The following is a 13,258-nucleotide window of genomic DNA, read 5'->3' on the forward strand; positions in this document are numbered from 1 at the left end:
ATGAGTGTTAGAAAGATGTGACTGAAGGATGAGTGTTAGAAAGATGTGACTGAAGGATGAGTGTTAGAAAGATGTGACTGAAGGATGAGTATTAGAAAGATGTGACAGAAGGATGAGTATTATAAAGAAGAGACTGAAGGATGAGTATGAGAAAGCTGTGACTGAAGGATGAGTATTAGAAAGATGTGACTGAAGGATGAGTATAAAAAAGATGTGACTGATGGATGAGTATTAGAAAGATGTGACTGATGGATGAGTATTAGAAAGATGTGACTTATGGATGAGTATTAGAAAGATGTGACTGAAGGATGAGTATTAGAAAGATGTGATTGAAGGATGAGTATTAGAAAGATGTGACTGAAGTATGAGTATTAGAAAGATGTGACTGATGGATGAGTATTAGAAAGATGTGACTGAAGGATGAGTATGAGAAAGATGTGACTGAAGGATGAATATGAGAAAGATGTGACTGAAGGATGAGTAGGAGAAAGATGTGATGGAAGGATGAGTAGGAGAAAGATGTGACTGAAGGATGAGTATTAGAAAGATGTGACTGAAGGATGAGTGTTAGAAAGATGTGACTGAAGGATGAGTATGAGAAAGATGTGACTGAAGAATGAGTGTTAGAAAGATGTGACTGAAGGATGAGTATGAGAAAGATGTGACTGAAGGATGAGTAGGAGAAAGATGTGACTGAAGGATGAGTGTTAGAAAGATGTGACTGAAGGATGAGTATGAGAAAGATGTGACTGAAGGATGAGTGTTAGAAAGATGTGACTGAAGGATGAGTGTTAGAAAGATGTGACTGAAGGATGAGTGTTAGAAAGATGTGACTGAAGGATGAGTATTAGAAAGATGTGACAGAAGGATGAGTATTATAAAGAAGAGACTGAAGGATGAGTGTTAGAAAGATGTGACTGAAGGATGAGTATTAGAAAGATGTGACTGAAGGATGAGTATTAGAAAGATGTGACTGAAGGATGAGTGTTAGAAAGATGTGACTGAAGGATGAGTATGAGAAAGATGTGACTGAAAGATGAGTATTAGAAAGATGTGACTGAAGGATGAGTATAAGAAAGATGTGACTGATGGATGAGTATTAGAAAGATGTGACTGATGGATGAGTATTAGAAAGAGGTGACTGATGGATGAGTATTAGAAAGGTGTGACTGAAGGATGAGTATTAGAAAGATGTGACTGAAGGATGAGTATTAGAAAGATGTGACTGAAGGATGAGTATTAGAAAGATGTGACTGATGGATGAGTATTAGAAAGATGTGACTGAAGGATGAGTATGAGAAAGATGTGACTGAAGGATGAGTATGAGAAAGATGTGACTGAAGGATGAGTATTAGAAAGATGTGACTGATGGATGAGTATGAGAAAGATGTGACTGAAGGATGAGTATTAGAAAGATGTGACTGAAGGATGAGTATGAGAAAGATGTGACTGAAGGATGAGTATTAGAAAGATGTGAGTGATTGAGCAAGAAATACATACAAGTAAAGGATGACTGTCAGAAAGATGTGACCAATCAATACAGGTAAAAAAAAAGATCAAAAAGTGTAAGACTGCAATAACCATATACAGAAGAAAAAATTATAAGAGAGTGCTGGTTTGAATATAACAGTGAAGAAGCAAAAAGAACAATACAGAAATTTTGAAGGAAAAGAGAAGAGAGGAGAGGACAGGGGGTAAACAAGAGACCCAGACATAGAAGGACCACATCATGGAGAGCTATTTCGAAGGCAAAACTCCTGACCATGAACTGAAGTGGATGAGAGTAGATGGAAAGATGTGATGAAATACAGGAAAGGATGAGAGGCACAACATTGAGCCACAAACCTGAACATATGAGGCAGGAAAGAACCCCAGCTGGTTGTTAAGTTCACCCTGATACCAATTTGAGTCTATCTTTTTCCTCAGGATTATCACATCTCCCTTTTTGAAGCTTAGATCTCTGTAAGTAGATGAATGTGAGGTGACCTCTATAAATTTTTCAGAAGTATAACAATAAACATTTCAAGTTCATGCATAAAAGTACTATTTGAACAAATGGCATAGACAGCTTACCTTGCTTCCTTTCTCTCATAGTTATAAAGGGCTTTCGCACATGGCTGGAGTGTTGTCTGAAAATAAGAGATAAATACAGAGATAAAGAGATTGTCAGTGCTGCAGGAGTCTTTCTTAAGCCAAGGTACAAATTCTGAAGTATCACTCAATCAGTATCACTATCAGTAATAATCACTGCACATCAACAGCCCCACAAGCAGGACCAGATCCAGTTTTCCCCTACCTGTCTCTGGTGTGTCATGAGAGGCAGGGCTGAGGGCTGGGTGGTTTGGGTGGTGGGGGTGAGGTTGATGCTCAGGTTGCCAAGAGAAGAGACACCAGAGACAGTGGCATTGAAGCCCACGTGTCCGATGCTTCCCTCTCGCCCAATGGATCCACTGTATCCGTCCAGGGCGGTTCCGCTGAGCGTGTTACCCCGGAAAGGCCCGCCATGACCCCCTCCCCCACCCCCTCCCCCAGTGAAGTTATAAGTGGAGTCAGAGCCAGAGTATGAAACAGAAGTTGGGAAAGTCTGGACTGAGGGGGGAAGGGGTGCTTGGGTTTGTGGGGGACCATCGATGGGGTCTGGTCTGCCGGGGGGCTGGCTAGGGTGAGGCACAGTCTGGCAGGGCTTGATGGGCTGGCACAGAGCGGGCCGAGGCGCACTCTTCATGCTCTCCAGGATCCTCATCAGCAGGATGTTGGGCGGCAGCTCGTCCACCGGCACCTCCACCAACACCCGGCATTCTGGACACCTCAGTTCCTTACCCCAAGAAGATAAAAGTAAAGACAATTTTTTTTTAATCAATCAATTAATTAGTAACAATAATAACAAAAAAATCATATCAACTCATCAACAAAATTATAAAAAACAACCAACAATAAATTAAAAGATCTCTTGACTATTTAATGAATATGACTCACTGATTTTTTTATGAATGAAGTACCTCTGAAAATATTAAAATATCTGAAGAGATTCCTATTTGTTCTATATTCACATTGCCATCATCTCCTTGAGTATTCTTTATGTGTGTATTTTGGAATGGCTGTTGTTTAAAGATCCTCTCAGAAATTCCTAAAATATGTCAGACAGAGTAAATAGTTCAATAATCATGCACTGAACTATGAGGTCAAAAAAGATTCCTCACCGTATGGGTTTCAACAATATCATCCAGACAGCGCCTGCAGAAGGTGTGTTGGCAGGGCAGGACACGTGAGTTGGAGCCCAGCTGCTCCAGACACACAGAACACTCCAAGGCATCACTCAGAAGCAGCTGCTCCATCCTGATGCACCTCACCGCACACCTTACATCCCCATCCTGCTGCAAGGAGAGAGGCAGCACATCATTGCTAATGATCACTCATAAAAGCATGATAACAGGTAGAGTTGGGGGAATGACCTATAGCTGCCCATGGTCTTTTTTTTTTTTTTTTTTTTTTTACAGCTAAGGAGACAGCTCAAGGGCGCAAAGAAAAAAAAAAAAAAAAGGCCCGCTACTCACTGCTCCCGAACAGAGGTTAAAGGAGTGTCCAAAATCAGAGGTTAATTTCGGGAGGAGAGGTGTCCTGATACCCTCCTCTTGAAAGAGTTCAAGTCGTAGGCAGGAGGAAATACAGATGAAGGAAGATTGTTCCAGAGTTTACCAGCGTGAGGGATGAAAGAGTGAAGATGCTGGTTAACTCTTGCATAAGGGGTTTGGACAGTATAGGGATGAGCATGAGTAGAAAGTCGAGTGCAGCGGGCCGGGAGGGGGGGAGGCATGCAGTTAGCAAGTTCAGAAGAGCAGTCAGCATGGAAATATCGATAGAAGATAGAAAGAGAGGCAACATTGCGGCGGAATTGAAGAGGTAGAAGACTATCAGTATGAGGAGGAGAGCTGATGAGACGAAGAGCCTTAGCCTCCACTCTGTCCAGAAGAGCTGTGCGAGTGGAGCCCCCCCACCACATGAGATGCATACTCCATACGAGGGCGGACAAGGCCCCTGTATATGGACAGCAACTGTGCAGGGGAGAAGAACTGGCGGAGACGGTACAGAACGCCCAGCCTCAAGGAAGCTGATTTAGTAAGAGATGAGATATGAAGTTTCCAGTTGAGATTTTGAGTTAAGGATAGACCGAGGATGTTTAGTGTTGAGGAAGGTGATAGCTGGGTGTTGTCAAAGAATAGGGGATAGTTGTTTGGAAGATTGTGTCAAGTGGATAGGTGGAGAAACTGTGTTTTTGAGGCGTTGAAGGACACCAGGTTCTTCTTGCCCCAATCGGAAATAATAGTAAGGTCATCTCCATGCTTCTTGAAAATGCTTCTTAACCCCTCAATGACAACAATGCCGCTGGCATCATATAGTTTTTACTGACGTAAGCAACAAGCATGACGCCAGTGCCAGAGAGTGAGAAGCTCTCTGGAAATTGAACGGCACGCACTATGTATCTGTCGATGCTAAGTGACTAACTGGCACCTCTTTTGTCCCTCAGATGACTCCTTGCTAAAAATAGTCAACAGTTCCTGCCTATGCATCATGGCGTCTGCAGAGGGATTATGTTCCCTCAGCCGATCTGTTTTGCCGGTCTTCCTTTAGTTTCTGCTCGTCGTGTGCGTGCTGAGTGTAGTTTTGACACCTCCACTGATATACATGATGTTCTAGAATAGATGAACCAATATCTTGCTCACATGAGTGTTCAGAGGAGTGGGAAGCGGAAATAGGAATTTTTTGGGAATCATGAAATTCCAGCCAAACGGCCTGTCCAAATAATAATCTGTTTTCACAGTTGAGTTATACCGATGATTTTCTACAACTTTTAGGTAAGATTCGTTTTAGTACTGTGCCAATACTTAATTACCTACCTTATGAAACATCACTAGCTCTTCATATATCTTTTCTACAAACGTTCAACAATCATGATAACGCTTTCAAAATCCAATTCAAGGACTATTTATTGTTGGAAATAGGGGATAATATTCACAAAAGCACAGCCTCCTCAGGCGGCAGCTGCAGCAGTGGTGCAGCCGGTGTTGCGAGAAATACCTCCTCGCAGAAATGTCGCATATACATGTCGGGGGGGGGGGTCAAAAGGTGGGCATAGCCCCCCTTGGTCAGAAGGGGGGTCGAGGGGGGCAAGGGCTCCCTGTTAGCAGGTCGTAAAGTTCGGTTGGAGTAGTTAAATATGCTCCCCCACCCTAAACCCTCTGCAAGCTATTTTGCGGCTGCGGCGGCGGCACCATCACTGTGGCCACCGCCAGAGGAGGCTGCGCTTTCATGAATATTATCCCCTATTTTCAACAATAAATAGTCCTTGAATTGGATTTTGAAAGTGTTTCCAAGATTGCTGAACGTTTGTAGAAAAGATAAATGAAGAGCTAGTGATGTTTCATAAGGTAGGTTGAAATACTGGCATGGTACTAAAACAAATCTTTACCCAACTTTTATTCAAAGAGATTCATTCCAGAATGAAAAAACTACAAAAATTTTTTTTCGAGTTTCACTGCAACTTTGGCTCTCTGTAGGCAGTAAATTTCCAGGTCAAAAATTATAAACTATATTTTAAAGACTCAGTCAGGATAAGATGAGCATCTTTTCTTCAATAAATTTTCCTGTACGTCGCACCAGTAAAAACTTGGGAATTTTTAGGAATCATGGAATTCCAGCCAAACGGTCAGTCCAAATAATAATCTGATTTCACTGTTGAGTTATACGGATGATTTTCTACAACTCTTATTCAATGAGATTCATTCCAGATTGAAAAAAACTACAAAAATTTACCAAAATTATTTTTCAAGTTTCACTTCAACTTTGGGTCTCTGTAGGCAGTAAATTTCCTGGTCAAAGATTATAAGCTATATTTTTCAGAGTCCATCATGATAAAATAAGCAACTTTTCTTCAATAAATTTTCCTGTACGTCACACCAGTAAAGTTGGAATTTTGGGGGAATCATGGAATTCCAGCCAAACGGTCAGTCCAAATCATAAACTGATTTCACAGTTGAGTTATACGGATGATTTTCTAAAACTTTTATTCAATGATTCATTTCAGAATGAAAAAAACTACAAAAATTTACCAAAATTATTTTTCGAGTTTCACCACAACTTTGGCTCTCAGTAGGCAGTAAATTTCTCGGTCAAAGATCATAAACTATATTTTTCAGACTCCATCGTGATAAAATGAGCAACTTTTCTTCACTACTTTTTTCTGCACATAGCACCAGTAAAAAGTTGGAATTTTGGAGGAATCTTGGAATTCCAGCCAAATGTGACAACCTAGAAAGAAACAAATTTCACAGCAGGGTGCACCAGAAAATTTTCTATAAAACATCTTTTGACTTTTCCTCAGTTTCAAAGTGTATTTTTCAATGACTTTTACGTTTTTGGGGATCTCCCGAGAAAAACTTTTGCAGTTTAGAGGGTTAATGAATTTAATTTCTATCCACTAACATTCCTATCCTTTCAAATGTACTATGTAAACAGATGGAAGTCTCCAGAAGGAAGTTGTGACAAGTGAAAACATTTATGTTCATGAGTAATATGCCTGAAATGAGAGGAACAGGAGTTAAATACGCCTCAGGAGCACTGACTACCTTGCCTTTTTTACCATCCCTTAGATAAAAACTCTCTGGAAACAAGTCAGTTGACCTCTTGTAATAAAAATAATGCATTTCCATGGTTCTGTGGTTATCATGCCTACTAACTAAGAATCCGAAGGCCTGGGTTCAAATCCCGGCCTGGGCAGTTTGTGCAAAATGTGAGGGCACTGTAGATCCTCTGACATTTTGGTGAATAAACAAAACATAGAAATCTTTAAAAAAAGGAGACAAATTTTGGTAAATCTTAGGAATAGCGGCTCCTAGCGGGTGCCTATATAGGGCACGGTGTGGTGGTAATTACAACATTTCTAACACATACGACGGGGTTTTGACAAGCGGACAGGCGTGTTTATGTCACAAGTTTTTTTTTTTCCGTGCAGGCTCTTCCTTCTCTTCACCACGGAGCTCGCAGTCTCATCACCCATCGTCTTGGAAGAAATCGTGAGGCCAGCGTGGAAAAATACACCCCTTGTGACATAAACACGCCTGTCCACTTGTCAAAACCCCGTTGTACGTGCTAGAAATGTTGTAATTACCACCACACTGTGCCCTAAATGCGCACCCGCTAGGAGCCGCTATTCCCAAGATTTACCCAAATTTTAGAAAAACGTTTTTCCAAAACTTGTTCTTGGTACCACGAACAAAAATTCATTTATCAGTCAAAAATAACATCCACCACCATACATGGCTACAACATAGTAGTGGGTAATGAACTGGAGCCACAAGCGTAAGCCTCTTCCAGAGCATCATCTGTGAGCATGAATCACCACAACTATGAGGCAAAGGCTTCCGGACCACACTAGGTAATGGCCGAGGGGGGCGCCTCCCCGGCGAGGAGGCTCAGACATCTACACCGAAACAGGTCAAACTGTCTGGCTTGAGGATGCTAATTACGGATATGATGAGTAATTACGTCTAGGATATCTAATTATTTCCTTAAGAACCATAATGCAGCGTCCATCAGTGTGCTCCCGCCCCTCCCCAGGCAACCCCTAGGAATTGGCCCCCAGCTCCCCTCCCCTTCCCTGAGCCTGAGTGACGGAGACACACGTTAATGTAGAGGAACGCTGGCCCACCAGGGCAAGGCCGGGGCTCACACTCACGGCCACACTCGCCTAATGCTGCTGCCACTGCCGTCCTCTCGGCCTCCTCCCATCTTCGTTCCAATAACTCTGCTCAAAGCCTACACAACTTTACCATTTCCTTGCCTGACGGCCCATAAAAAGGCACCTACACACACTTACAGGGTACATTAATATCAAGGGTAATTTTCAAAGCGTTCAATTAGGGTCCAAACAGAGGCATTACTGTGTTTTTATAATTGTTTGTGATGTTTTAGAGGACGTCCGGGAGAGCAGTCTTGGGGAGGGCAGGTCCCGGTACCGGCTTACGGAATGGTACCGGTACCAGCCTCGGTACCGGGACCAATACTGACGTTTATAGTTGGAAAGTTTCGTTTAGTCGGCGCAACATCTGTGGTCATATGCCGGAGAGAGACAGAAGGGGAAGGAATTAAGGCTGATTCACACTATACGTAAAGTGACCGGCACGGAACGTACCGTTCCGGACCGACAAAATATTCTTCAATGGGAAACCCATCGTACGTTGTGTTCATATTGCTACGGACCTGCACGTCTCCGGCGCGGACCTGCACCCGCACTTGCCGGTCGGGATTGTCGGCGAGAATATTTTCAGATCCGTGCCGGTACGGAACGGTCCGTAGCCGGTCAGTGTTGGATAGAGTCCTTTTATAGAGAGAGTCCCGACATAGGCGGCCCTGTGTAAAAGGCTGCTGGACGCCATTTTTAGCCCTTTGAGCACCGCGCCGACTTTGAACTGAGGTAATAAAAACATAATTTTACCTATTTTGGATGCGGATTCGGCTGCTTTTTAATGTAACAATGCCTTGCTGCCTAGCCTTCGGTTGTAGCAACATGCCACAGAGGGGATACAAAGTGTATTAATTAACTGCAAGGCCGCTGAGAAGACAGAGGTGTGCTAACAGTCAGTCGTCTTGGGAGGAAACCATCGGTTATGACAGCAAGACACACACACTGCCATTGTGTGTAGCTTGCTGTCATAACCGCCCTCCCTTTGTACTGTGTATGGAAATCATTGTGAGAGAGGCACAGCTACAAGGACTGAAACAATCGTTCACCTCAGGTCCAGCCATCGAAGCTGATGAAGGAAGCTGTGGCGCCCTTATGGCCAAAATTATTGGATGTGAACTCTCCCACAGAGCTCTATATAGCTGTTATCACAGACTCACAATGGATATTTCACACTCATCAAGGCCACAGTCTTATAGACTGGACGTGTTACAAGAGTTTAGATGAACAAAAGCTAGCTTTTGGTGAGCCATATACGTAACCTGTCTTGGTAAACCTCTAGAATCACACCCAACTCACTCTAAAAGTTAACACATTATTTGTTTAGATTGTATTTGCTAATCATTACTCTGGTAACCGCGGCCGTTTCCATTATTATTACTCGTTTATGAGATTTTAAAATGAGGGGAAATATTACTATTTAAGCGGTGATAGGTTTGGTTACTGTTTAATCATGTGAAGGGTCTTCAGCTAGAAACTCCTCTAGGTTGGGTTATAAGTGCATCTTTACTTAATAGCCAAACCCTCTCGCGCACGATGACTCAAAACGCGTCATAAAAGTTTAAAAAAAATTATTAAAAATTTTCAGTGAAAATGCATCAAATTTGGAAGCGCCTTTTGTTGGGATAAGTTTCTTAATGGTAACATATGGCAACCTTTCTAAAGAGCGTAGATGAGGAGCTTTGAGTGATTTTTATTTGTTAGCCTACTCTGACGGGAGAGGAAAAAAAATGCCGTTTTCTCGGTGTAACTCGGGAACTAATAGGCGTATGAGGATTTTGAGGATACCATAAGAATCCTCACTAAATTCCGCTTCGAAACATAGAATCGACTAAAAAAAGTTGGCCCACAAAATTTCGAGCTAGCGAGTGGGGAAGAGTTGGTACTTCGGATTTATTGTCTACAATACTCTATACGGAGACTTGAAACAAGTTTGTATTGTATATATATATATATATATATATATATATATATATATATATATATATATATATATATATATATATATATTCCTCTATTTTCATTTGTGCATGTTCTAGTACAAGTCTTTATGAAGCCATTGATACCAAATTTATTGCGGTACGATATATCTCTGAGGGTAAAATACGTCCGGGAATGTAGTCCGGTCGGGCCTGAGGGTGAGTGGAACAGAAACTTATTGGAAACTTATGGTGCGCGAGAGGGCTAATATATAAGGTTGCACAGTCTTCATTTTCATGGGTACTAATGTCATTTTTTTCACCCTCAAGCAAAATGAAACACGATTACATGGTACTTAGTATTTTACAATTATTTTTTTTTAATCAACAACAAGTATTTAAATTAAATTAAATGTTATTGAATTATAATCATTGATGACTTATCTTCACAATGCCTTGGAATCGCACAGGACATTGCAGCAATAGTGTGTGTGTGTGTGCGTGTGTGTGTGTGTGTGTGTTAACACAATAAAGAGTAGCACGGCGAGTAATGGAATCAGTGTCCCCTCCACCCCCAGAAAATTAGTTTACACTAATTTTCTCTCCATATTCTAAAGTTTACTGCAAGCAGGTAATGGTAAGGAAGCAAAGTGCCTTTGCATTGATGGAGCTTGGGTAGTGTGTCAGCCACGTGGTCCATGACAAGTATATCAAGGCTCATGACGTTCAAGAGGCAGCGTCCCTCCCTGCAGGCAAGGGTCAGGCGATGAAGGGATATGTAGGTAAGAGTAAGACTTTTCCCAACTGCTGCCGATAATGTTTTACAGCGATAAGTATTGTTAAATCCATCCATCACAGCAGCAACTCTCAAAGATCGAGAAGCACCCAGACTTGTGTGAAGTCTCTCAGTACCCTCTGAGCGCTGCCGCCTCTCAAGGTCGTCAGCAGCCCGCCGTGACACGCATATATCACAGGCTACGTGGGTTACTGAGTGCCTATGCTGAGACAATGGCTGATCGTAAGGCTAATTATTATCTCCTGTCATCTTCTTACGGTACATTACAACGGCTGGTGACCAAATTATGGTAAAGTATAAGGGCGTGATGGTGGGTTGGCCATATATGTTGATGTAGACACAAACTGTCTTTTATTTACTTTCCCAGAGCTCGTTGGCTGCTGGCTCCCTGCTGGCTGTTAGAGGAATTAAGGTTTGCAGGTCTGACACAAGTGTGCTCAGTTTCATTGGACGACCCGTATGGCTGTGAAACAAATACAAAAGAGAGCGTGTGCTAGCGTTTGAAAAGCGCGGCGAAAACAGGGCCAATAATGGCGTCCAAATCTTAGGTTGTCGGGACTCTCTCTATCAATGGACTCTACAGTAGTTGGATAGTGTAAACACGCTTCCGTCACCGACCGGCACCTGCACAGCAGACAGGCGTGGCCTCGGGGAGCGTAGCACCTCATTAATTCATTCATTCATTTTCTCTCTCTCTCTCTCTCTCTCTCTCTCTCTCTCTCTCTCTCTCTCTCACTTTAAGGACTAGTATTTACTCTATCTCTGTATTCATTCCCATCTAGTGCTTGGGCAATGTTCTCCGTCCCCACATTTTATTGTCTTATTGTCCAGGGGGAGGTACTGCCCCCTCCCTTGTTGTGCTTTCCTTCCTACCATTGTATCTTTTTAATTTCATGGTGCTACCTACACATGTATTAATAGTTGTATAATCTCACTCTGTCCTGCCTGGGGCTAGGGATGGCATGTTCCTCCCTTCTCCCTTGTTGTTTACCTGCAACAATAAACTATCAATCAATCAATCTCTCTCTCTCTCTCTCTCTCTCTCTCTCTCTCTCTCTCTCTCTCTCTCTCTCTCAAAAGGTAACTAAGATTTAAAAAGTAAAACACTGAATGACAATATTATAATATAGTTGCAATAATATAGTATTCATGAAAATTTATTTTGTCAATATATCTAACTTCGCTTGTAATTAATATTCATGCATTCATTTAGAATGTGTAGCAATTCAGATGTGCGCTACTGACGATAAACAGAGATGAAGTGTGGTCAGTAGTGGTCCTTGCATTTTAGGTGTGACCTGACTTGTATACCTGACCTGTGACCTGATCTGGCTCCCACCACAAGCATTCCTCTGACTACACTACACCCACATTCTCCAAGCCATGTACAGTTGACATTTCGCTCTCGTACGGGGCAGTGTGAACTCAGCGATCGATGGATGGAGAGAAATGAATTTCACTGGTGGAAAAACATGTCTGCCTATATGACATGTCTCATAAAGACTCTAGCAACACCTGGAAGAAGGACAGAATCTGGGCCGAAATTTGAAATTAATTGCAAAAGTGCTATCACTGCCAAGTCAGTCACTAATATTCTCGAACATGGTTAGCACATCTGAGATGTGTCCGGGCTCCCGGCTGAAGGACAGATCGTGCTGCTGAGAAAGAGACGGTGTGAGCACGGTGTTGCCGGTCCATGGCGGTCCCGTGCAGGTCCGGGCCGTTTACGTGCTGGTGTAGTGTGAATACACATGCTGGTGCCGGTCCGTTACGGCCCCGTTCAGGTACGGTCACGCGCCGTAATCGTGCTGGTGTAGTGTGAATCGGGCTTTATTGGAGAAGGGAACAGATCCCAGGAGACGGGACACAACCCCCGATTAATACTTGGTACCCATTCACTGCTAGGTGGACAGGGGCGTAGGGTATCGGAAAAGCTGCCCAAATTTTTCAACTCCACCCGGGCTCTCTTAGTTGTGAGCCGAGTGTGCTAACCGCTGCACCACGAAGCCCCCGACTTGCTTATAGCCTTTCCTATTTCAAGCTTACTTAATTATTTCAATTGCATGGGAGGTTAAGACGTACGATCTTGTATGGCTCCCATCTCTCTCTCTCTCTTCAATGTAGCCAAGATCAATATTATTTGATTATAATAATAACAATAACAATAATTTATTATTATTATTATTATTATTATTATTATTATCTCCTCGTTGAAATTTCCACGTGGTTTCTTCGCTGAGGCCTGTGACGCCAGAGCTTAAATCGAGCGTTCCCACGGTCGGAGTCTCGCTATTACCAGTTGATGTGTTTTAATATGTTGGACAGTTTGAATAATGTTTCACTTCCCGTCATAACTTTCCAATATTAGTAATCTTTCCTTTTCGCTCAAACGCCGTCTCCGAGAATTCCTCCCCTTCCCCGCGCGACCCTTCCTTCCTTCCTTCCTTCCTTCCCATTTCCTCCTCTCACATGACGCTGATCTCATCCTCCCCTTCCCTGTTCCCTCCCTCCTCCCTCGGAAAGTTGCATTCGATCCCTTCCCTCCCCCTCCTCCCCTTCCCGTCCTCTACTCCCTTGTCCCCCCTTCCTCCTCCCTACCCTCCCTCTCTCCCTCCCCCAGTCCTCCTTTATTTTTTTTTATTTTTTTTTTATCTCACAATTTATTAGTTCGTCAATGGATAGCCAGGATAGGCACTGAAGTATTTTTTTATATTGACTAGTGACTACCGCTACCGCAGTACCGCACACCGCGTACCGCACTGGGAAAGAATAAAAATGGGACCGCACTACCGCAACCGCACTACT

The 13,258-nt window shown here is 42.8% G+C and overlaps 1 protein-coding gene across 13 annotated transcripts in view; it reads right to left on the bottom strand.

The window, feature by feature from the left end:
• Nucleotides 1-13,258, bottom strand: part of LOC127008558 (E3 ubiquitin-protein ligase SH3RF1-like) — a 50,829-nt gene that overhangs the window by 36,857 nt on the left and 714 nt on the right. For 6 of the 13 annotated variants that reach the window (XR_007761187.1, XM_050880744.1, XM_050880733.1 and 3 more), the window contains exons 2-5: nucleotides 3,201-3,374; nucleotides 2,297-2,815; nucleotides 2,074-2,129; nucleotides 1,846-1,960 (exon numbers count right to left, since the gene is read on the bottom strand). Coding sequence is in view for 12 of the 13 variants with exons in the window: in XM_050880744.1 (XP_050736701.1) it covers nucleotides 1,846-1,960; nucleotides 2,074-2,129; nucleotides 2,297-2,815; nucleotides 3,201-3,374 (864 nt within the window). In the remaining variant the exon portion in view is untranslated. Of the gene's footprint in view, nucleotides 1-1,845; nucleotides 1,961-2,073; nucleotides 2,130-2,296; nucleotides 2,816-3,200; nucleotides 3,375-7,679; nucleotides 7,812-7,873; nucleotides 7,898-13,258 lie in introns of those variants that run through there. The other 7 variants (XM_050880734.1, XM_050880739.1, XM_050880740.1 and 4 more) reach the window with 7 other exon arrangements.

The sequence above is a fragment of the Eriocheir sinensis genome, chromosome 38 (assembly GCF_024679095.1).
Source record: "Eriocheir sinensis breed Jianghai 21 chromosome 38, ASM2467909v1, whole genome shotgun sequence".
Classification (NCBI taxonomy): Eukaryota; Metazoa; Arthropoda; class Malacostraca; order Decapoda; family Varunidae; genus Eriocheir; species Eriocheir sinensis.